This window comes from Sceloporus undulatus, chromosome 7, assembly GCF_019175285.1.
Source record: "Sceloporus undulatus isolate JIND9_A2432 ecotype Alabama chromosome 7, SceUnd_v1.1, whole genome shotgun sequence".
Taxonomy (NCBI): Eukaryota; Metazoa; Chordata; class Lepidosauria; order Squamata; family Phrynosomatidae; genus Sceloporus; species Sceloporus undulatus.
The window spans coordinates 10,264,036-10,287,677 of NC_056528.1; the positions used below are offsets into that span (position 1 = coordinate 10,264,036).

Below are 23,642 nucleotides of genomic sequence, written 5' to 3' on the forward strand. Positions count from 1 at the left end.
TCCTGGCAGATGCTCTGAGATGTTTCTACACCTCTTATCATAGAATCATAGAATCATAGAGTTGGAAGAGACCGCAAGGGCCATCCAGTCCATCCCCATTCTGCCATGCAGGAAATCCAAATCAAAGCATCCCCGACAGATGGCCATCCAGCTTCTGTTTAAAGACCTCCAAAGAAGGAGACTCCACCATTCTCCGAGGAAGGAGTATGTTCCACTTTCGAACACCTTTTACTGTCAGGATATTCCTCCCAATGTTGAGGTGGAATCTCTTTTCCTGCAGCTTGCATCCATTGCTCCGGGTCCTATTCTCTGGAGCAGCAGAAAACAAGCTTGCTCCCTCCTCAATATGGCATCCCTTCAAGTATTTAAACAGGGCTATCATATCACCTCTTAACCTTCTCTTCTCCAGGCTAAACATGCCCAGCTCCCCAAGTCTTTTCTCACAGGGCTTCGTGGTTTCCAGGCCCTTCACCATTTTAGATTTAAATGACCATCAAGGGGGAGGTAGGTAGGTGACCAAGACTAGGGGATGCCTTCCATCCCTATGAGAATGGAGGAGAAATCATGGATGGGATTCACAATCACAGTTAAGAATGAGTAACCTGGAGTTAGAGCCAGTGTGGTGTAGCAGTTTGAGTGTTGGATTAGGATTGGAGACCAGGGTTTGAATCTCAGCTTGACCATGTAAACCCACGGGGTGAGTCATGTTACTATCCATTTGGCTGGAATCATCTAGATTATGGGTTCTCCAGTTTTGGTTCTCCAAAACGTTGGGACAACAGCTCCCAGATTTCCTGAAGTTGGAAACCTCTGAAGAACCATGTGGCGCAGTGGTTTGAGCGTTGGACTATGACTCTGGAGACCAAGGCTCAATTTGGGCAAGTCACATGCTCTCAGCCTCGGAGGAAGGCAATGGCAAGCATCCTCTGAACAATTCAGTTTCTGGTGTGTGGGTGTGTGTGTGTGTGTGCGCGCCAATTTTGGGCAGAATAAGTCCTTTTCTGTGAATGTTCAGTTTTGGAAGCCTTTCTCACATTGGGAGGTAAATGGCTAAAATTGCTTTTGGCTTCCTCCAAGAACTAATTTAGCCAAAAAAAAAAAAAAAGAAATGCATCCTTAATTATTTCTGAAAGTCACACCACACACAGTCCTGAAAAATGACATTTCTGAATTACTTTCAACAAGCCCAAGTTACTCAATGGCTTGGATCTTCTCGGCCCGTCCCAACTAGAGGGAGAGACACTGAACCAATGGCTGCCTGATGATCTATATTTAAGTGAATCTCATTGATTGAATGGGTTGACTCTAGTTGGGGCTCACAACAACAGTTGGCTTAACATTTTTGGTTCTAAACGTCAGCCTCTTTTCTAGATTTTGTCCACTGTCAGGGCCCATCCTAAGGCCAAAAACCCCGGGGGAGTGGAAGGTCCTTACCAATTTTTTAAGACGAGCGTCGTGATCAGAGCAGCAATGACCATGATGAGAGAGACGGTGATGGTGATAATCTGATGGACAGCCAGACCTGTAGAGGAAATAAAAATAAAAGAAGAATGGAGATGTATATAGGAAGCAAAAGAAATCTTAGATGTGCAGTGAGTGATCTGGCTCTAAACCCTGGAAGCAACTCAGTGCAACTGGAAGGAGATACATTACCTTCTGGATGGTGTGGGCCACAAGGAAGGCATGAAAACATAGAATCATAGCGTTGGGAGAGACCTCAAGGGCCATCAAGTTCAACCTCCTGCCATGCACTTTCAAAATGGTGGGGAAATGGTACAGATTCAGCATCCCTGAGCTATGTTTTTCTTTATTCTTGTCGGGAAATTATATCTGCTCCTGCAGAGAGAATCAGTTCAATGGCACTGAAGTCACACAACTGGCCAAGGAAGTCAAGAGGATGGACAAGAGAACTCAGTCTACTCACTAATAATATCACAACTTCTCCTGGTTGAGAGACTTATTTCTTCATTTACAGTTCCCATCTTGGTCATGAAACCCACTGGGTGACCTTAGGCAATATACTCTCAGCTTCAAGGGAAGGCCATGGCTAACCTCCTCTGAACAAACCTTGCCAATGAAACCCCATGACAGGTTCACCTTGGGGACACCATAAATTGGAAATGACTGGAAGGCACACAACAACAGCAACAGATCAACTGAATCAATAGGAATCACCTACATCAAGGATGGGAATCACCTACTTGTTGGAGACTAGAGGGTTGCATAAGTCCCTCAAGGGCTCTTGGAGGGCCATATCCAACTGGGGTGATTCAAATCCTAGTCTCTTGGAGTCCTAGGATGCCTCTACACTGCTAAATTAATGCAGTTTGACACTGCTTTAGCCACCATGGCTCAATCCTATGGAAGCCTTGGATTTGAAGTGTTTGTGAGCTATTTAGCCTTCCCTGTTGGAGAGCTCTGGTGCCCCAGCAAATTACAAATCCCAAGATCCCATAGGATGGAGCCATGGGAGTCAATGCAGTGCCAACGCACATTAATTCTGCAATGTAGCAACAGCTGCTGCACCAGATTAAACCTAGGACCTTCTGCATGTGGTGTTTGCATCCTGTTTTTGCAACGTGTGCATTCACGTATGTACTTTACCTAACTCATGAATTTCTCCCATGTACTAAACATGTGCATTCTCCTAAAAAGAAAGGTGATCGCTGAATAAAAGTGGTGCCCAACTGCATTCATTCTGCAGTGCAGATGCAGCCCTAGTTCAACACTACACCACCTTGGCTTGATAATGAACAAATACCATGGGTTTATGGAAGCCATCAAGCAAAGATCAGCTCCCATAATTCGTAAGGTATCTTCAGGATAGCTACCAGCCAAGAGGCAGGTAAGAACTGCAACGATGTAAGTGCTGACAAGTGACGGTTGTTGTGACACGTCTTCACTTCCGAGGAGCGATGGGGAACGCCTTTCCCGCGCCATTCAGGCTGAGAAATGTCATAACAGAAAGCAGCTATTATGTCGCTGGCATCTCCCTTTGTCTTCCAGCGGTGGGCCATCCTCAGCAACCGTCATTCACACGTTGATTAACTCCCATTCAGGCCAACAGTGATACTATTTGTTCCATTTAACACAGACAATTGGAGCAATCTGGGTGACACCGAGGCCTAGAGCTTTGCCCAAACCTCTACCGCTTTGATTTCCAGGTAGAGAAACTAGCAATTTCAACGGGTTAGATTTTCTTCCCTCCGCTTTCTCATTGGAATATTCATCTTTCTTTTATCCTGCTCAGCATTGTAATTTTCCACCCGCTGATGCTTCGGCACCACTTTGTGCTCCGTTCTCTCTCCCTCCTGTTTGTTTAATAATTAATAATAATTTGTTTTATTTATATACCGCTATTCCAGAGATCATAGCGGTGTACAGCAAGTAAGCTAATTAGCAAGTAAGCTAATTTGCCCCAACAATCTGGGTACTCATTTTAGCGACCTCGGAAGGATGCAAGCCTGAGTCGAGCTTGGGCCCTTTTGCTGGTCTTGAACTCGCAACCTTGTGGTTTTGAGTGAATGGATGCAGTACAGGCATTTAACCACTGCGCCTGTCTGCATTGTTGTCATTGGGTGCCTTCAAGTCATCTCCAACTTATGGAGACCCAAAGTTTGGTGTTCGAGATGTTTTGGACTTCAACTCCCAAAAGCCCCAGCCACATTGGCCAACAGTCTGGAATTCTGGGAGCTTAAAGTTCAAAACATATGAAGGACCATCTGGAGAACTACTGCCTTGGACCAAAACACAGAGTAAATTTTCCACTGATGGAGAAACCACCTTCCATTGATGGCTCTGCTTATGGCGACCCTAAGGCTGAGAGCTTGTTACTTTCCAAAGGTCACTCAATAGGTTTCACGGCCAAGCTGGAAATCGAACCCTCGTCTCCAGAGTCATAGCCCAAACCATAATGCCACATGTTGCTTCAGAGGTCTCAGACTTCAGCTCCCAGAAATCCCCAGAAATCTGGGAGCGGTTGTCCGAAAGATTTGGAGGACCAAGGCTGGAGAACCATTGACCATATGGACAGTAATATGACTATAACACTGTCCTGAGAATCAGAGTTGGGTGCATGAAAATGTCACAAAGGTGACAGCCTTTGTGAGTGAGGACAATGCCATGGAAATATAGAAACCCACTGGGTGACTATGGGCAAGTCACACTCTCTCAGCCTCAGAGGAAGGCCATGGCAAACCTCCTCTGAACAAATGTTGCCAAGATTAGGTTCACTGCTTCATGGTCGCCATAAATCAGAAACAACTTGAAGGAACATAACAGCAACAACATTTGCAATGTTGAAATGCACCGCTCTAAACAGTAAATCCTCGGATTACATGGAATGGAACCAGGGCAGTTAAAAAGGAATCATAGCATTATAACTGTGTCATGTGAAATGGCCCATGGAAATCTATGCGTGCTTGCCATGTATAGTTTTTTGTGGGTTTTTCGGGCTATGTGGCCATGTTCTAGAAGGGTTTCTTCCTGATGTTTCGCCAGCATCTGTGGCTGACATCTTCAGATATATATGTTGCCATGTATGTTTCTCCAACATGGAGGCACACGGCAACAACAAAAACATTTGCAATTCAGGTATGTACTTTACCTAATTCATGCATTTCTCTCATGTATTAAGCATGTGCATTCATGTATGTGCTTTACCTAATTCATGCATCTCTCCCATGTATTAAGCATGTGTGTTTATGTATGCATTCATGTGTGCATTCATGTATGCATTTTACCTCATTCATTCATTTCCTCATGAACTAAACATGTGCATTCATCTCTACATTCATGTGCATTCATGTTGGCATTTTACCTAATTCATGCATTTTCCCCATGAACTAAAGCAAGTCTCTGGGGATTTCTTTCCACTCCATCCTAGCCATTTACATTTTAAACTGCATTGTGTTGTCCAAATGTCTCTTTGCAAATCTCGACCGATGCAAAAGCAACATTCTTTTCCTGAGACTTTCAAATCTAAGAGAATTCTTTTCTGTCCCTACCTAGAAACATCTGCATGCAAAGCATGGGATTTCGCACCAAACCACAGCCTTTTCCATGCCCTGTTCAGATACTTTACTTGTACCGACGGAGAGAGAACTGAACCCTGTTGAACTACATGGCTATGCGCTCACACTTACAACAGCCACAATTCTGCATGCAGAGCAGGGATGTCATTCTCCACTAAGTTTCTTCTTGAAGGTAGCAATGGATAATTTCAGCAAATGTCTTCCAGCAGCAAGAATGTCTTTGAAACCCGCACAGTTTTTGAAGGCTTTTTGCAATTGGGCACTTATTCTGCGCAAAATTCACAGGTGATTGTTTCTGTGCAGAAACAGCGTTTCCTCTGCAGGAAGCAGCATTGTCTGCATCAACAACAACAACAACAACAACAACAACAACAATAATAATCCTGCTTTGAAATATTATTGTCAATGCAGAAAATGCTGCTCCCTGCACAGAAAAAGCTGCTTTCTCTGCAAAACAACCCCGTTTTTTGTACCATTTTTCTTTGCAAACTTTATTCAGAGGAGGTTGCAGCCATAGGCCTCCCCTGAGGTTGAGAGAGTGTAACTTTCCCAAAGCCATCCTTGCATGGGATTTGAACCCTGGTCTCCCTGTGTACTACCACAATATTCAAATACTTGCATCATGCTCGGCGTGTGGCAAAGTCTCCTTTTTCGGAGGGTTTTAAGCAGAGGTTGGATGGGCATCTGTCCCAGGGAGGGCTTTGATAGTGTCTTCCAGCACGGAAAAACGGAGTTCAACTGGGATCCCTTCCAACTCTGTGATTCTATGATGTCTCTACAAAATATTTATTCCGCGGGAGTTTGCCATTGCCTTCCTCGGAGAGAGACAGTGATGTGCCCAAGGTCACCCAGTGGGTTTTTATAGCTCAACAGAGACTTAAACCCTGGTCTCCGGAGTCTTATACCAACACTGAGACTACTACCACATCACACCAGATCACATATATTTGCACCAATGCTCAGAGAGAGAGAGGCAGGGACGATGAGCAATGCCAGCAAGCGGAGATGCCTTTCAGGAAGAAGGGTGGGTTCCTTCTGCCAAGACGCATCTGAAGTATCAATCAAAGGCCTGGAGACACCACTGCTGACAATCTCATATAATAAAGCCAAGGTCACCTTTGCTAGCGTGAGTCACGGAGACAGCTGCTGCCAAACAGCTCTGGTAATGATAGCCTGTGGACAGATTCTTTATTTCCTTGCTCTCCTTCAACTTGTTTTGTTAGCTCCGATAAAAAGGATCACTCGGAGCTGCTGCGAGGATGCAACCAGGTGGAGAATGAAGACACACCAGGGAACAGTAACAAAGACCAACAGTGAAGGAGAAGCACGGGTGGCCACCAAAGACTCCTTCGTGGCAATGGCGGGTGTAAGACGACCAGGAGTGAAGGGATAGGAACGTTGTTGTCACCGTTGTCAATTGCCATTCAGTGAAGTGCGACTTGTGATGACCCTATGAATGAAAGACCTTCAAGAGCCCAGTCCAAGTCCTCCAACCTTGACTCAGTCAATCTGCCCATCACAGTCTCTTCCAGCTTCACATCAATCTTGGCTAAAGGTTTTGGGGTCTGAAGTATTCTAGGACTATTTCTGGGGATGTCAGAAACTTCATCCCTTTTCTCCTTGGCTGTGAGCTATAGTGGGCTCTTGATATCTGCTGGGATTTGGTGCTATTAACCCCCCATAGATACAAAAATCCATGGATTCTGGATTATCATAGGTTGAAGTTGACTTGAAGGTGCATAAGAACAACAGATCTGAATGGTTTGAACATTGGACTACAACTCTGGAGCGCAGAGTTCAAATCCCCGCCCAGCCATAGCAACTCAATGGGTGACTTTGGACAAGTCCCACTCTCTCAGCCTCAGAAGAAGGCAATGGTGATCAACCTAAATCTTGCCAAAGAAACTTTGGAGAAACAGAGTGGTGTAACAGTTCAAGTGTTGGACTTTGATGGGAGCTCAGGCTTCAAATCCCCATTCGGCCAAAGGAGCTCCCTTGGGTAATTTTGGGCAAGTCATTCTCTCTCAGCCTCAGAGTGAGGCACTGATGGCAAACCTCCTCTGAAGAAATCATGCAAAGAATACCCTATGAGTCAATCGCATAAGTTGCAGCCAACCCAAAGATGAATAAAAACAATGACAAAATTCTCCTGCAGAAGTAATTGGGATTATTTTGTCCAGTGTGGAATAATGGCATTTAGTTCAAGGTTGTGGAACCAGAATTTCACATGTGGAGATACTGTGCATGGATGTGTACTGCTCATTAATGTTCATTGCAAATGGAAGCACACTGTGTGCTATGCACGAATATGCCCCTTTGGTTGTGCATTCAGTTGCACATTGAACATCTTGGTTCAGTTGCACAAACCAAGGCTGTGTTGAACCTGAAATGCCTAACTGCAGAGGTGGAGATTTATCTTGCAGCAGCCCGACACAGAATCTCAACAAATTAGATACACACACACACACACACACACACACAGTGCATAGATTCAATGATTTAAAAAGCCAGAAAGAGGTGGCATAAAATAACTGGGTCAGTTTACAAAGCCATGGTCCCAGCAGGAGGTTAAAGCAGATTAGAGGCACAGTAGAATTACACACACACACACACACACACACACACACACGTCTTTGCTGCGCTCCTGAAAGTCAAGAGAAGAGACTTTTTGGAGGGGAGACTTGCACAACTGGGGTGCTGCTTCCCAAAACGTCCTGACTTTAGATCACCGGAAATGTATCTTCAAAATTACTAATACTTTACAACAGCCTCTGGGATAATAACATCCAAACCCCACAAAATCAACCACCTTTATTGGGTCAACCAAATTTGGAGGGGGGGGGGGAGAATCCATGTTGCAACATGTATTTTTTGCATTTGGTTGTCCCAATAAAGGGAACACTGTTTTGCAGATTTGGGATGTTACTGTACTTTGCCCCATGGCCAACCCAGCTACCCCTGGATATGTTTTCTGGATGCAGAGAAGGGGACCTTCAGGCAGCCAAGCTCTTTGGGGCTTTCTAGGTAATCGTTGTCAGTGCTTTCAGTTTTGCTCGGAAACTAATCAAAAGCCAGTGCAAATGAAAAAGGCCCGGTGTAATCATTGGCTGAAGTGACATCTGGATGTGGGATTAGCTGCACTAATTATGCGCGGGGGATGAAGCGCAAGTGGTGCCTGGCTGCTGCAATTATCGGCAGCCACCCTGTGTTTTCCTGCAAGGCGTCCTTCCACTTGACTGAAGGAGGCCGCTTGAGGAAAACTACCTAAACACTTCATTTGCAGAGCCAAGACGATCGGCAGATTTCCTTTCCTTAGGGTCCGGCTGCAGCTCATCAGCTCAATGCCTCTCCATTGCCGGGTTCTAATATACCCTCCAATGTTTCACAAATGGAAACTGGGACACCGGCGGCCAAGCAACATCATTTGGTTGGTCAGGATGGCAAAAGTTATGAATGAGGAGGAATGAACAAGTGAGGAGAGGATACTTAGTTTGCTTGTGCCTGAGCTGACTGGGAAGAGCGAGAAGTCCGTGGCAAACCTCTTCTGAGTAATCTTGCCAAGACTATTCTAGGGCAGGATGGCTGGAGATTGGAACAAGAGACTTAATGTGGTGTAATGGTTAGAGTGCTGGACTAGGACTCCAGGAGACCAGGGTTCAAATCTCCACTGATCAAGAAAAAATTACTGGGTGACCTTTTGCAAGTCCCTCTTTCTCAGCCTCAGTAGAAAGCAAGGGCAAACCACCTCTGAAGAAATTATGAGAGCTGGTGTGATGCCGTGGTTTGAATGTCAGGCTAGGATTCCAGAAGACTCACTCAGCCTTGGACACCCGTTCCATGACTTTGGGCATGTGCCATTCTCTCAGCTACAAAGGAAGGAAAGGGCAAGCCTCCTCTGAATATGAAATTGAAGGCTTTTGCGGCCAGCATCCATCGATTTTTGTGCATTTTTTGGGCTATGTGGCCATGTTCTAGAAGAGTTCATTCCTGATGTTTCACCAGCATCTGTGGTTGGCATCTTCAGAGAAAGGAAGATGAAGACACCAGCCACAGATGCTGGCAAAACATCAGAATAAACTCTTGTAGAACATGGGCACATAGTCTGAAAAAACCACAAAAATCTTCTCTGAATAAATCTTGCCCAGAAAACCTTTGGATAGATTCGCCTTAAGTTGGACTCAGCCCAAAAGCACATAACAACAAGAAGAGCTCGAGAGAACCCCCGAGCACATGTTTTCCTAGAAGGTGCATGGTGTGTGATTCTATCAGACTTGGTAATGCGGCTTTCCAACTGAGATCCAACAGCTGGCGTCCATGGCTGCTGGCATTTACTCAGCTCACCGGGCGACCAGCTCAAGCGGAGTCACAGCAGGATGGCACATGCTGCGCCTCTGGCTGGATTCCTCCCTTGATCCCTCGGCTCTGAGAGATTGGAGTAAGGAGGTTTCCTCCCACCTTGGTCCTGTTGTTTGTTGTTTCTCAGATTCTCTCTCTTGCATGACGCTCTTGCAGAAGTTCTAAACTGAATTCTGTGACAGAGAGGCGGCTTCCCGATTATTTCATCTTCATGTGCTAGGAACATAAATCTTACTTGGGGGACAATGCCTTTCATCACTCCCCCATATCTATATCCTTATTCAGTTACGGTCTCAAAGATGGACTTGACTGTTTAGGAAATAGAACTGAGCAGTTTTGCAATGTCCATATTCACTCAGCTGCTGCTGTGATGTCACTACATTGTGTGTCTATTGCACAATGGCGGAGTTACTGATGTGTCATGGTGCAATGGGCAATGGGCAACAATGAGCATCCAGGAGATGCCCACTGCACATCCAGACACCAGTTGGGAAGTTCTGGAGCACAAGTAGAGCACCCAGTGAACATCAGAAGTACCCAATGTGCATCAGAATGTCCCATGTTTACCAGAAGTGCTCAGTGTCTACCAGAAATGCCCAATGTCTACCAAATGTGTGCAGTGTCTACCAGAAATGTCCAATGTGTATTAGAAGTGCCCCATCTCTACCAGAAGTGCCCAATGTCTACCAGAAATGCCCAATGTCTACCAACTGTGCCCAATGTCTATCATAAGTGCCTAATGTCTACCAAAGTACGCAATGTCTATCAGAACTGCCTGATGTCTACCAGAAGTGCCCAAAGTCTATTAAAGGTGCCCGATGTCTACCAACAGTGCCCCATGTCTATCAAAGGTGCTCAATGTGCATCGGATATGTCTAGGATGTACCAGGAGTGCCCAAAGTGTGTCAGAATTCCCTTGGGCACATTGTAATTCTCTTGCCACCAACCTGATACATATCTTCACAATTCACTAACCAGGTTGTGTTGGGACTCTGCAATGTGGCCAAGAACTGGCAAACTTCTGTGGTGTAGGCCACGATATGGCAAGAGAGCCATCTTTTTTCCAAACCCAGATCTCACATCCAACACGATCCTTGCACAAGCTGCCAAGGCATCTCCTGAGCCACAAAGGCAAGGCCAACCCTGTGTCTGTTTAGTTGATGCTCTGAGCCAATGGAGCAAAAGAGTTTCCACATTCACCATGGATAAGCTATAGTCAAACACTAATGATTTGCTGTCACCTTCAGTTACGTCCCCGATGCCGCCGGAAAAGGTTTACATCCTGCCTTGCGTCCCCCAACTTATCGCACCTGATCGCCTGAAATCCTGACAGAAGAAGGAAGTATGCTCATTGCAGCGTGGCAGACACCCAGAGAGAAACCAATTTGGTCTAGTGTGAAAAGAAATCGCAAAAACACCCCATTACCATACCTTCTAATGTGTCACAACCGAAAACTGGGACGCATGTGACCAAGCAACCTCAGTGTGTGATCAAGAAAGGAAAAGGTTGCTAATGAGGAAGAACAGACAAGCGAGGAGAGGCTGCCACAGTCGGCTGCAAACTACAAATCCCAGAACTCCACAGCACTGAGCGGTGGCAATTAAAGCAGCATCAAACTGAATTATGAATGCGGTGCAGATTGGACCGTAGTCGGATGCGGAAACCACTACACCACATTGGCTCTCTTATGAAGGCAGTAGTGTGTATGTTTTGGTGTGCTGTATTTCTTCTCTATTACTAGTAATCCTGTTTTAATGGGTTTTAATTATATTTTATTATAGTTATTGTTATGTTGCAATTATTATCTTGATTTGGTTTAAAGAGGGAGGGGAGAGTGGGATTTATTGTATTGTATTGTATTGTATTGTATTGTATTGTATTGTAAGCTGCCTCGATCTTGTTGGAGAGGCGGAGTGGAAATAAATATCATCATTATTATTATTTATTATGCTTTTGACTATTTTTAACCGACTTTTTAAAAACAATACTTTTATTTAATACCTTTTTTACCCTTTGTAAAGTAAGATTTTAACTTAACCTTGTTTGGGAAAACTTGGGGAAAAAACATCAATATCAATATCAATATCAATCAATCAATCAATTCTGTTCTCCTATGTCATAAAGCTTCCACCATCAGCAATAGCAATGAAAGAGAGAGAGAAATGGGAATACAACTATTCTTTATCTCATCTCATTTTTACTCTTCTGGCGTATTTTTTCCCCTTAATCTTGTTTTATTGTACGTTTCCTTTCATTTTGTGATTCCCTGCAAAGCATGCTCTTCAAAGGCACTGGAGTGATGCGAATAAACAGGCTTGACTTGGACCATCTCATCTCGATGGAACGCGCTTCATGCTCACCTCTGTGTCTTTAGACTGCTTTCTGTTCTGTTTTCTTGCAAGAACCAAAACCTGTCAGTTTGCGTCTCGGTGAAGCCAAGCCCCATCCACTGAGTTGGAAATGGCAGGGCATTTTTCCATATGTTGCCCTCCTGGCCCGGCATGTCGACCGAAGTTTGATCCATCAGCAAGCATTATTGCGTAAGCAACTGGATATGTACCCCTCGAAGGCCTTCAGGTTGAATTAAACCATCGTTCCTTGGCTTTCACCTTCAGCTCTTACAGCAGATGCAACTGATCTTGGTCTTTTAGAAATGGAGGAAGAGGGGCGAAGAAGAATTATGGTATATTCAGAAAGCATCCCCAAAATTGGAATTTAATAGGTTGGCCAACATGATGTAGCACAGTGCTTGGGTTGTGGAGTTAGGTACTGATGGTGGTGTCAAGATGAGATAGTCCCAAGTCAAGCCTGTTTATCTGCATCACATTGATTGCACTTTTTCACTTGCTGGCTGGGCTACTGCAATGAAGTCTATGTGCAACTGCCCCCAAAACTATCATTAATACAAAATGTCGCAACAGGTTGTTGTCGTTGTCGTCGTCTCTGACCTTTCGCAGGGTTTTCTTGGCAAGACTTTCTTTGCTATTGCCTTCCCCAACGCTGAGAGTATGTGGCCCAAGGTTACCCAATGGGTTTCATGGTCAAGGGCGAATCGAACACTGGTCTCCAGAGTCATAGTCCAATGCGCAAAGCTTTATGTCATGCTCGCTCTGCTTGCTTGTATCTCCAGTTTCTCTCCTGCCCTTTCTCCCAGCAAAGGATCCAGGGCCTGGTTCCCACTACCTTTTAAACCAGATTGCAAATCAGTTTGAACTGGTTCAAATGGCCCTGGTTCCCACTTGAACCGAATCACTAAAGTGTTTCAGAGATGCCGAATTCCCCCCCCCCTCGCATCTTTTTTGATAAATCAATTCTGCACAAATGTGAACCAGATGCAGATCAGAATTGATTTAAATTTGCCATTTGGCCGGCTGGAGCGGGTCCATTTTGAATCAGTTCATTTGTAAATGCGAACCACAAGTGGGTTATTTTAGAGGGGGAAAAATGCGATCCAGGCAAATATAGTGCGAACCACGCTCCGCTGTTGAATTGATCCATCGATTCGGATCACAAACCTCTTTAATTGGAAGTGGGAATGAGGCCCAGGACTGCTAATAGCCACACTATGTAGGCACATGGCTCCCATCCTTTTGCAGGTGAAAACTGTGGTCAAGATGGCATCAGTAATGAATGAGGAAGGAGACTCAAGCAAAGAAGAGCTAAAGCAGTTTGTAGTTGCCCAGTAAGTAGTTGCGCACTTCTTTCCTTCCCCTAGAATTACATGTTCTTTGTCCCATTTGGCAGATCATCAGAGCCCATGGTCCTTCTCTTCCTGCCATTATCTGGACGATGTTCAGCACACTTCCTTTGAAGGAGGGCTGTGTGAATCCAGGCGCACCAGGCGCATCCGCATGACGTTCCAGGGATGATACAATTTCCCCCTGTGCAATTTCCAGAGGCAATCTACTGCCTGGTAATTAACGTGTAATTAAGCACTCGCTCTCATTACCGAGCTCTTCAGGATTATTTACCCAATTATCCTTCATTCCACCAGCTTGCGTTCAATGCCACACATTAACCTCAATTGTCCAAAATGGCAAGATCTAACTTTGGCTTTCTTGAGGACTAGTCCATTATCCAGTCCGTCGTCTGAGGGCCAAAAAGGGCCCTTTTGCTGCACAGCTCCAAGTGCGGCTTTCCAAATAAAGGACAAACGCTCTACAAAGGGCAGGGCCGCTCTAAATGATCTGTAACTTGAACATTCGCTTTGGAAGGAATACATTCAACGCAGCTGAATGGAAGACCCCTCTATCCCCCACCCCCTGAAATAAAAGCCCTCACTTTGCCAAAAATTTGCATTATTTCAATATTAATCTCCCTGGATATTTACTGCTTCGTGGCGACATTTTCTAGACCTAGCTTAGCTCACTGGAGATGGAAATTCACAAAGGTTTCTCATCCTAATGTAAGATCAAGGAATGTTTTTCCCCCATTCCCAAGCCATTCCAAGGATGCTTGGGAAAAAACACATTGCCTCAAATCTGGTGCATGGCTTATGCATGCTTCAGTTCTTTTGCTGGACATTTTTGTTTGAAGCAGATTGTTGGCATTCAATTCAGATGTTGCAAAATTTGGTAGGAACACAGAGGGTTTGGATAAATTCATGGAGGATAGGTTTATCAATACCTGCAAGTCAGGATGGCTCCATATTGCGTCAAGTAGGTTTCTATACAGAATCTTTGAATTGGAGGGGAGCATAAGGACCATCTAATCCAATCCCTTGTCATACAGGGATACGCAACAATAACAATCGCAAGAGATGGCAAACCAATCTCCATTTAAAGACCTCCAAAGAAGGAGACTCTACCAACCTTTGAATCCTGCAGATTCTGCATAGAAACCTACTTGAAGCAATAGGGCGCCATCTTGAGTAGCAGGAATTGATAAACCCATCCTCCACGAATTTATCGAATCCTTCCGTGTTCTTACCAAATTTTGCAAAATCGAGACGTTCCTCCTAATGTTCAGGTGGAATCTCTTTTCTTCTGAATTGGATCCATTGGTTGATGTTATACAAAACCAACACAATGGAGTTCACCCACATGACTGACCAAAGAAAATGGTGGAAGGTATGGAATGGTGGAAGCACCTCATGAACAAGTGAAATGATGGCGAATATCCACACAATCTAACTTTGGAGCTCCTTCAGACCAGGGAAGATAGTTGCCTCCACAAAATGGCTGACTTCCACCCGAAAGCCAAAACGCAAGGCTCTACGGTGCAGCTTGATGTTCTGCCCTACGGATATCTCCGCTCCCTAGTCTTTGGATCTTTCACAAATGTTCTGGGAGCCTGTTGGCCACTTGCGTAATTTGATTCTGATGAAAATTGATTCGGGACGAAGGTTTTCGCTGAGCCACGGCCATAAAAGTCAGCGCTGCAATTGCCGGGAGCCATACGTTCCTAATTAACAGCCAAGAAATCCTCGGTCCCCTCAAGGGCTCGCTTTCAAAAGTGTTGGCTAAGGGAAAGGAATCTCTTTGCTTTCCTAACACAGAGGCGTTCCCAAAAGCTAGACTGCCCTACCTTTTGGCTAAGCAGGACTTTAAAAAAGAGAATCAGCCACTCAGCTGGTTTCCGAAATTTGCAAACCCTGGCAAATTCAAGTGATTTTCAAAGGTTTGTTTCTTTAATCAAATGCAGGAGGAAAGAAAACTGACAGATCCATCTAGCTGGTCATTTTATTTATATTTTCATGATGGATCATAATTGCAGGAGCTCTCCTCCTCATCTTCCTCCTCCCATTCCTTTCCCTCCTTCCTCCTCCTCTTGTTCCTTTTTCTCCTCTTCTTCCTCCTCCCATTCCTCCTTCTCCTCCCCCTCCTTCTATTCCTCCTCTTCTTCCTCCTCCTCTTGTTCCCCATTCTCCTCTTCCTCTGCCTCCTTTTCTTCTTCCTTCTCTTCCTCTTCTTCTTCCTCCCCTTCTTCCTCCTACTGTTCCTCCTCCTATTCCTCCTTCTCTTCCTCCTCCTCCTATACTTCTCTTCCTCTTTCTATTCCTCCTCCTCTTCTTCCTCCTCCTCCTCCTGTTCCCCATTCTCTTCTTCCTCCTCTTCTTCCACCTTCTGTTCCTCCCCCTCCTATTCCTTTTCCTATGTCTTCCTCTTCCTCCTCCTCCTCCTCTCCTCCTCTTGATGCCCAAAGCATATTAGTTAAACACAGCAGCAGCAGAGAGTAAAAGTTCATCTCTGCCAGAGCGGAGTCTGGGGCCGCAGCTCCTGCAAGCCGAGTGTAATTGACTCTAACGGAAGATGTCAAAATAATCAGAAAGGTTACAATTGAAAGATCAGGTGCTTCGGAGACCTCTGAGCTTTGCGGTGTTTGAACAAATTCATTCTGTGTTAAGACAAGGCATCCTGGACATCTCTCTCTCTCTCTCTCTCCATCTACTTCATTCAGATGCTGCAGTGCCAACGTGGCCCAGCAATCTGAGTCCTGTGGCCATCACACTCTCCACAATTATAGCATTCAGGTCCCACTTCACTGCCATAGTTGCATACTATGGAATCCTGGGATTTGTAGTTTAGGAAAGAGGAACTTAGAATCCTGGGCCAGAGAGTTTGAGCACCTCTCTAATCATCAGGATTCTAGAGGATGTTGTCATGATTGTTAAAATGGAATCGTAGCACTAAAATTGTGTTGTGGGAAAGGGCCCTTGGGCTAGCACTCCACAAAATGGGATCTGAAGCCCCACTCAGCCAGGGACACCCTTTGGGAAATCTTGGGCAAGTCACGCTCTCTCAGCCTGTGAGGAAGGCAATCGTAAACTTCCTCTGAAGAAATGTTTCCAATATTAAAAAGAAAAAGAAGACCCAGCATGGGACAGTGGTCTGAGTGTTAGACTCTGGCAAACCAGAGTCCAAACTGGTGCTCAACCATGGAAACTAGTGAGCTTGGGCATGTCACACTCTCTCAGCCTCAAAGGAAAGCCATGTCAGACCTCCTCTGATTAAAACTGGACAAGGAACTCTAGGAGAGGGACATCAAAAGTCAGAGTCAACCTGAAGGGAGAGTTAGCAGTTTGAATGCTGGGCTTAGACTCTGGGAAACCAGGGTTCAAATGCCTGCTCAACCCTGGAAACCCACCAGGTGAGTTTGGGCGAGTGCTACTCTCTTGGCTTCAGAGGATGGCAATGGCACTCCTCCTCTGAAGAAATCTCACCAAGACAACCCTAGGAAAAGGTCATGCTAAGCTGTGACCAAACTGCAGGCAGATAAGAATAATAGCAACAAATAACAACCAGCTCCTGCCTCAGGAGCCATTTCTGAGCACTACCCTGGAGAACAGTATGAATTTTGCAAAGCCTCTTGTCGAAATAAATGGGCTGGACCAATGGTGGTTGGTGATTCCATGTAAATCTGGATAGCTCCTGTAAAGCTTGCTCCAGTGGTCTCCAAACTTTGGTCTTCTAGGTGTTTTGGACTTCAATTCCCAGAAGCCCCAGACACCTTGGCCAACAGGCAGGAATCCTGGGAGCTTGACGTCCCAAACATCTGGAGCAGCAAAGTTTGGGAACAACTGCCTTAGACCAAAAAGCAGAGCAGATGTTCGACTGACAGAGAAACCACCAGCCATCGCTGGCTCAGACCAGGATTAACATCTCAATTCACCTTCCCTGTTTCTTTCTTAGGCTCAATCGAGGGTAAAACCAGCTAACTCTGCATTAAGATGCTTTCACTTCTTTCTTGTAGCACTGGAACGCAAATAAACAAATCCCACTTGTGTGGGCTTAATCTGTTTCTGCTGTGAAACGGCAGTTCGGGGAATAGGTTTCCTCCATTCCTCCCCTCTCCATTCCTTTCTGCCTTTCCTCCTCACTTTCTAGAAACAGGGAATTGGAGTCTTGATAGTTTGTTGATTGCATTTTCAGCAATCAACAAACACCCCAGACGCACCATTTCCAAGAGGAACAAGCCAGGGTTGTGGATCACTAGCATTCTTTCTTCCCTTGACATCTCTTGCGCACGACTAAAGAATAAATCCCCTGCTTTGAGACAAAAGATTTGGATGTGAGACGATGCCCAAGCAAGCTTTCCCCAGCTAGGTACCAAGCAGAAATGTATTACTGTATTATTATTATTATTATTATTATTATTATTATTAGAGTACAAATGTAGACTATGCTTCCCATCATATACTGAATGGGAACTGTAGTCCAATAGATTTGGGGTGCATTAGGTCAGAGAAAGCTGGTTCCAGCACAGGAATCCTGGAGGAGAAGAAAAGTCCCAGCAGACTTGCTGTGTGCCTTCAAGTTGCTTCTGAATTATGGCGACCCTTTTCATGGTTTTCAAACTTTACATGCAAGAAGATGCCATCATGTAACAGTTTTGTTTTCTCTTCAGTATTGCAAGGATGCAAACAAGGTTAACTTGGTCAGAAATAAGCGGCGAATTATGTCACAAGTGCTCTCTTTTCCATGTGAAACTGACCCCTGAAGGCTGGGGCAAAGAAAGCATGTCCCATGAGCCACATGTGGGCTGGGGTCCCTGTTTTGTGGCCTCCCAAAGCCACCATAAACCTAAGGTTGCCATTTGTCCCAGAATACCTGGAAAAATCCCGGATTGAAGGGACTAAAAAAAGTCATAATCATGCGCAATCAGAATGCAAATTAACACTATGCATAATTACAATAATTTGCATAATATACAAATTAGATATCCAGACACGAGGGACTAGAATATGGCAACCCTACATAAACTGGATGCTCATTGGTTAGTAGCTGGGAAAATAGCTAAAAAATGCAGAAATTTGTCCAGACAGGTACAAAAATCTATTGGTTTGGTGCAATTTGCATGCCTCCATGCTCTGAAAGAAGACCAAAGGTGTGAGGATCAGCCATGTTTTGGTTGATTCCTGGAACCGGAAGTGAGGAAGCGTCACTTTCGGTTATGCACACAAGGCAGGGTTATCACAGTTGTTGTTGTTGAAATATCCCCAACATTGGAGGAAAAGGGGTCCTGCAACAATGCAATGCGCCACCTCTGAGCATCAGGGGTCCAAGCGCCACTGAATGCTCCCAAGACGCAAATGGAAAGAGACGAAAATTGACAAAAAAGCAAACCCACCGGAGGTAAATCAAGGAGAAAATGAGTACGCTGACCAGTCAATAAAAGACCCACTCTTTTACTGTTAACTCAAGCATGAAAAGAGCTACCTTAAGCCTTCGACGGAGGTTTCAATCAAGGCAGAATACAGCCTTTTAAAACCGGAAGAATCAATAGGCTTTCTAAGCAGCGTGGAAAAAGAGTTTGTCTTCTTTTCCTCCTCTTTTCCCCCTTCTTCCTTTCTGCCGAGTTCAACACTCCAGTATTGATGGGTCGGAGCAAAGGAACAAGCTTTTAACATATCACTTTTAATAAAAGTGACAGCTGAGGGCACCGGCCGAAGAAAAGGAACTTGAAAAAGCCATGTCCTGCGCATAGATTTTCTCAAGAACATAGGAAGCTGCCTTAAACCCACTTAGACCATGACTCTGCATAGGCCAGAAATGTCAAAAGCGGCTACAGTTTTTCAGGCTTTCCGACAGCGCTTGCAACACAGTAGACGAAAAAGCTGCTTCCGGCTGCGATTGAAGCCCTCCAAGTGCATTTTGCGCATGGTTCGTTTGTCCTTTCTGTGCAGGAAACAGCTTCTTCCTCCACAGAGAATAATATTACCATGTAAAAAATACGATTTCCAGCGCAGAAAAATACTCTAGGAATGTGTAGGTCTTCCAGCAATGATTCTGCGATCAACTTCTGACAGAGGATGACCGTCGAGTTGCGCTGGAGGACCTGGAGATTGTGACGCTGAAGGCTTTCATGGCCGACATCCATAGGTTTTTTTATGGGTTTTTTGGGCCAAGGGGGCCATGCTCTAAAAGGGTTTATTCCTGACATTCTCTCAGGTAAAAATAACAGTGATTTTTATGTGTGGTTTTTCCACATCCGTGGGGATCCTTCAACCCTAACCCCAGCGAATGTGGAGGGACCACTCTATTTCTGCAATGCAAATGCAACCTGGGTTGAAGACCACTTCCTATGTTCCTAAATCATACATTGATGCGTTCAGTAGCTCAAGACAATGGAGCGTATCACACGGGGCTCAGGGAACGCAAATGGTGCGTAACAGAAGGGAGCGGGAAGAGAACAGAACAGGGAAGTCATCCATATTACCACATGGGGGAACATCGTCAATGCCGCTGGAAGTCCCCAACCCATTCCCCATCCTTTTCCAGGACGATTCTGAACAGTTCTTGAAAATCGCCTCCTGTGGCATGGATGGGGGACGGATTGGGGGCTTCCGCAGCATCAGTGGTGTTCCCCGTGTGGTAATATGGGTGATTTCCCCATTCCCTTCCCGCTCCCTTCTGTGCCATTTGCATTCCCCAAGCCCCACGCGATAAGCTCCAATAACGAAAACATTTCTTCATAAACGGGATGGAAAGAAATTTGAGTTCTTTCCCTGTCTGCAAAAAAGGGAGACAACCCAATGGAGAGACCCGACCTTCCTTAAAAAGGGGGGGATCAAGCCATGTCTTGAGTTGAGCTCCTACGCTTTTGAGCTACGGTTTCTACCCGAGAGCATGGCTCTCTCCCTGGGATTCTGCCCTCGCCTTCCTTTCTGTCCCGGCGCCTTTGCTCAGCCCCTGATCTCAGCACATTTTCAGGACAAATGATGTCAATTAGCGGGAACACCTGCCTTGGCTGCCACTGACTCTAATCAGCCCAGCCAGACGCCCCTCACCTTCCGGGCCATTATTTTTCCTTTCGCCTCATGGGAGGTGACAGATGAATCCCTGTCGGTCTTATTAATAATAATAATAACCTACCAGGATGCCAATGGATCATGCGTGAGCGGTAATCCCTTTCCTCCAAGAGGGTACAGCTTAAGACTGCCTTGGCTACAAGCAGGTACGACAACTTGGGTACAAGTCCTCCCTCTCCGTTTTCAATTTCATCGCAAAACGAACGCACGAGTCAAAATGAAGAATCACAGAGTTACAAGAGACCCCAAGGGTCATCCAATCCAATGTCTTCCTACCATGCAGGAAGATAACATCCATGCCCTCCTTGTGACAGATGTCCATCCAACCTCTGTTTCAAAACCTCCAAAGAAGGAGATACCACCACCTTCCAAGGAAACATATTCCACTGCTAAACAGCTCTTAGTATCAGGAGGTTTCTCAATGGACATGGATATATGGGTATTTAAGCGACCTCAGTCCTTATCAGAGTAGGCAGGATATAAATAAAAGATTATTATTATTATTATTATTATTATTATTATTATTATTAGGTATGAGCAGCTCCAGTCAAGAAGAAAGGACGGTGTGCCAATCTCCAGCTCAGCTATTACAGCAGAAGCCTACACTCATTTGCAAGATTTAATCCATTTGTTGAAGACTCTTCAGCAGGGCTCTGTATTTACTTTGGAGTTTATCACACTGGGTCTAATTTCAGCATTAAAGCGAGGTTAAAGCGCATTTAAAGCATCCCGGAAATAAAGCAGAAAACAGCGAGTAATTGCGCCAATGATTATCACACACAATTGCGTGAATGAAGTGATATCCGAAATGCATTGTCGCTGAAATCACTAAAGTAAAAAGATATGTGTTAATGTTTCTTTGTGGCCACTTTAATGGCGGGTTTTGCTCGACATCGTGTGAAACCATTTCGCATAATTACACAATTTGTCTGGGATATTCATGGGATAAACACCCGATCTCCTTCGTGTGATAAACTCCTTGGTTAGCTTTTTCCTTGCCTCCAAGTCATGCTACCAGGGCTCACCATCCACTTTCCTCTGCATCCACCTTCTAGCGAGAAGCACATGGTTTAGAGTAAATGTTCCTAATCCTGTCTCCCTAAATAAGTGAGGAGCTAAACACTCTCCCACTAAGAAGGATACTTCTGAGTTCCTTGGTTTTTGCATGAAAGAATGAAATTAAGGAAAATTTGCATGCCTCTCTGGAATCCCAGCATCACACAAATGGAAATCTACCCACAGCATTCAGAAGACAATGCATCCAGCGCACCTTCGCATCCTGTCCAACTTCGCCTTATAATCTTTGGGGTACGGAAAAACAAATGCACACCATTTTTATTTCGCATTTCATCACGGGGACAAATAAACCCCAAAAGAGAAAAGGGTGCAGCCAAGCCGAACAAGCATATTTCTTTGTCGTTTTATTGCCACACTAAATTTAACAAGATGAATACCGCAAACTGTAATATTCAATCAACCAGATTAAGCGGCGCCGACAAGTCCCTTCATCTCCATTCATTTCTGAACATATGGTGTCTCCAAGTGGAACGCAAAGCCTTCTGCACCAAAACGAGAGCATCTTGAGGAACGCGCACAGCCTGTCGCACAATTATTAAAGCCTAGAAATTAGGACCTCGTGATTCGTCTTGCTCTTTCAAATTAAAATTAAAAATTGCACATTAAAAAAAACCCAAAAAAACTGGCCGCATGCCTTCCAGAAAATAGGACTGCATAGGGAAAATGGACCTTAAAGATGTGCTAAGGCTATGTGGCTGAATACAGCCTTCTAAGTGACTGCTCTCATATGATGGGTTTTGTGTATTTTTACATAATATGCAGTACTTTTGTGGCTAGGATCCTGTTGGTTACTCCCAGCTTGACTCTGTTGTCAATTGTCATCAAACTGGCTTTGATTTATGGTGACCTTATCAAATGAGGCATCCAAACCCCTTCTTCCCATCCTTGTTCATGTCCTCCAAACTCAGGCTGTGGCTTCCTTGATGGAATCCAAGATCTTGCTCCTTCCCTACTACTTTCCATTCTACATTATCATCTTTTTTCCAATGGGTCGTGTCATCTCATGTTATGTCCAAAGTACGATAGCCTAGGATGAGACATTTTGGCTCCTATGGAAAGTCCCGCCTTGACTTGCTCTCAGATCCATTCATTCATCTCTTGGGCGGTCAGACATATCTGCAGAACTCTCCTCCAGCTCCACATCTCAAATGATGCTCTTCCTATCAGCTTTCTTCACATCCATTCATAGAAACTGGACCTATGTTGACATTCAACCTATTCTTCCACCATGGGACATCATGAAGGTAAATCCAGTTGGCTCAGTGCCCCCCGCCCCCAGTTTGGACTGGCAATATAATTTAGGCCAAGGCTTCCCAAGCTTTGGTCCTCCAGGTGTTTTGGACTTCAAATCTCAGAATCTCTAGTTAGTTTGACCAGTGACCAGGAGTTCTAGGAGCTGAAGTCCAAAACATCTGGAGGATCAAAGTTTGGGAAATGTTGATTTAAGCTAATGTGTTGTTGATGCATGACTAAAAAGCACCGTAAAAATCTCACAGTAGTTGATAGTCTTTTTTGGCTGGATGCCTTGACATCTTGAGGGACCTTTTTTCATGAAGGTGGCAGAATTCAAAGGTATAGCCATGTTAGTCGGCAAAATCAGCATTCAAAGGGATCTTGTAGCACCTTTGAGACAAATGGAAAGAATGAAGCTGGGAGCATGGAATAGGTTGAATAAGTTGTCCATGCCAATGAATGTCTAATTTCTATGGCTCAAATCTATGAAGCTCATGCTACCAACGTCTTTCTTTCAGTCAGCCTCAAAGATGCTGCAAGTTCCCTTTGCATACTTCTTCTATCAAGGATGAGAAAAAAACCATGCAGAGTCTATATATCCTTAGGTAAGAGGCATGCACCTACATCATGACCTCTGCATTGTGAAGGCATGGACTGACTACTTGGAGCCAAGAAGTGGTTAATACCTAAATACAAGAGGATATTACTCTCCCTGCTTCATTTTGATGGATTTTATGTTTTAACTGATGCTTGCATGATTGAAATCCCATTATATTCTGCTGGAGGGAAAGGAAGTGCTTCAAACGTACAGTTGAAAGGAAAGGTCTTGAATGCACAACGCTCTCTTCCCCCATCACCTGTCGTTTCCCCTTTAACGGGTTTTCTTTGACATTGATATTAATTAGACGTGCTCCATTCCTCCTCGCAACTGGAAACATGGCAGCTCCGGCGTCATCGAACCTCTCTCCGTGGAATTCGGTGAATGTCAGCGAGTGGCTTCACCAAAAAGCTTCTCTATTGACAAGGACAAAGCAGCAAAGGCAAGCGTCCTTGGGAGCGCGCATGTAAAACGGCAACGCACAAAGCTCAATTCTACCCAGATCTCTTCAGGAGGCAAAACGGAGCACTTTTGATCATCACAAGGATTAGTCCTTTATGAGAACATGGTTAGGTTAAATCCGGCACATCGTAC

General features: G+C 44.8%; 1 protein-coding gene across 2 annotated transcripts in view; it reads right to left on the reverse strand.

Annotated features, from left to right (window-relative positions):
• AJAP1 (adherens junctions associated protein 1) overlaps positions 1–23,642 on the reverse strand; it is a 96,972-nt gene that overhangs the window by 24,098 nt on the left and 49,232 nt on the right. For both annotated transcript variants that reach the window (XM_042480319.1, XM_042480318.1), the window contains exon 3: positions 1,435–1,522. In XM_042480319.1, coding sequence (XP_042336253.1) covers positions 1,435–1,522 — 88 coding nt within the window. The remainder of the gene's footprint in view (positions 1–1,434; positions 1,523–23,642) is intronic.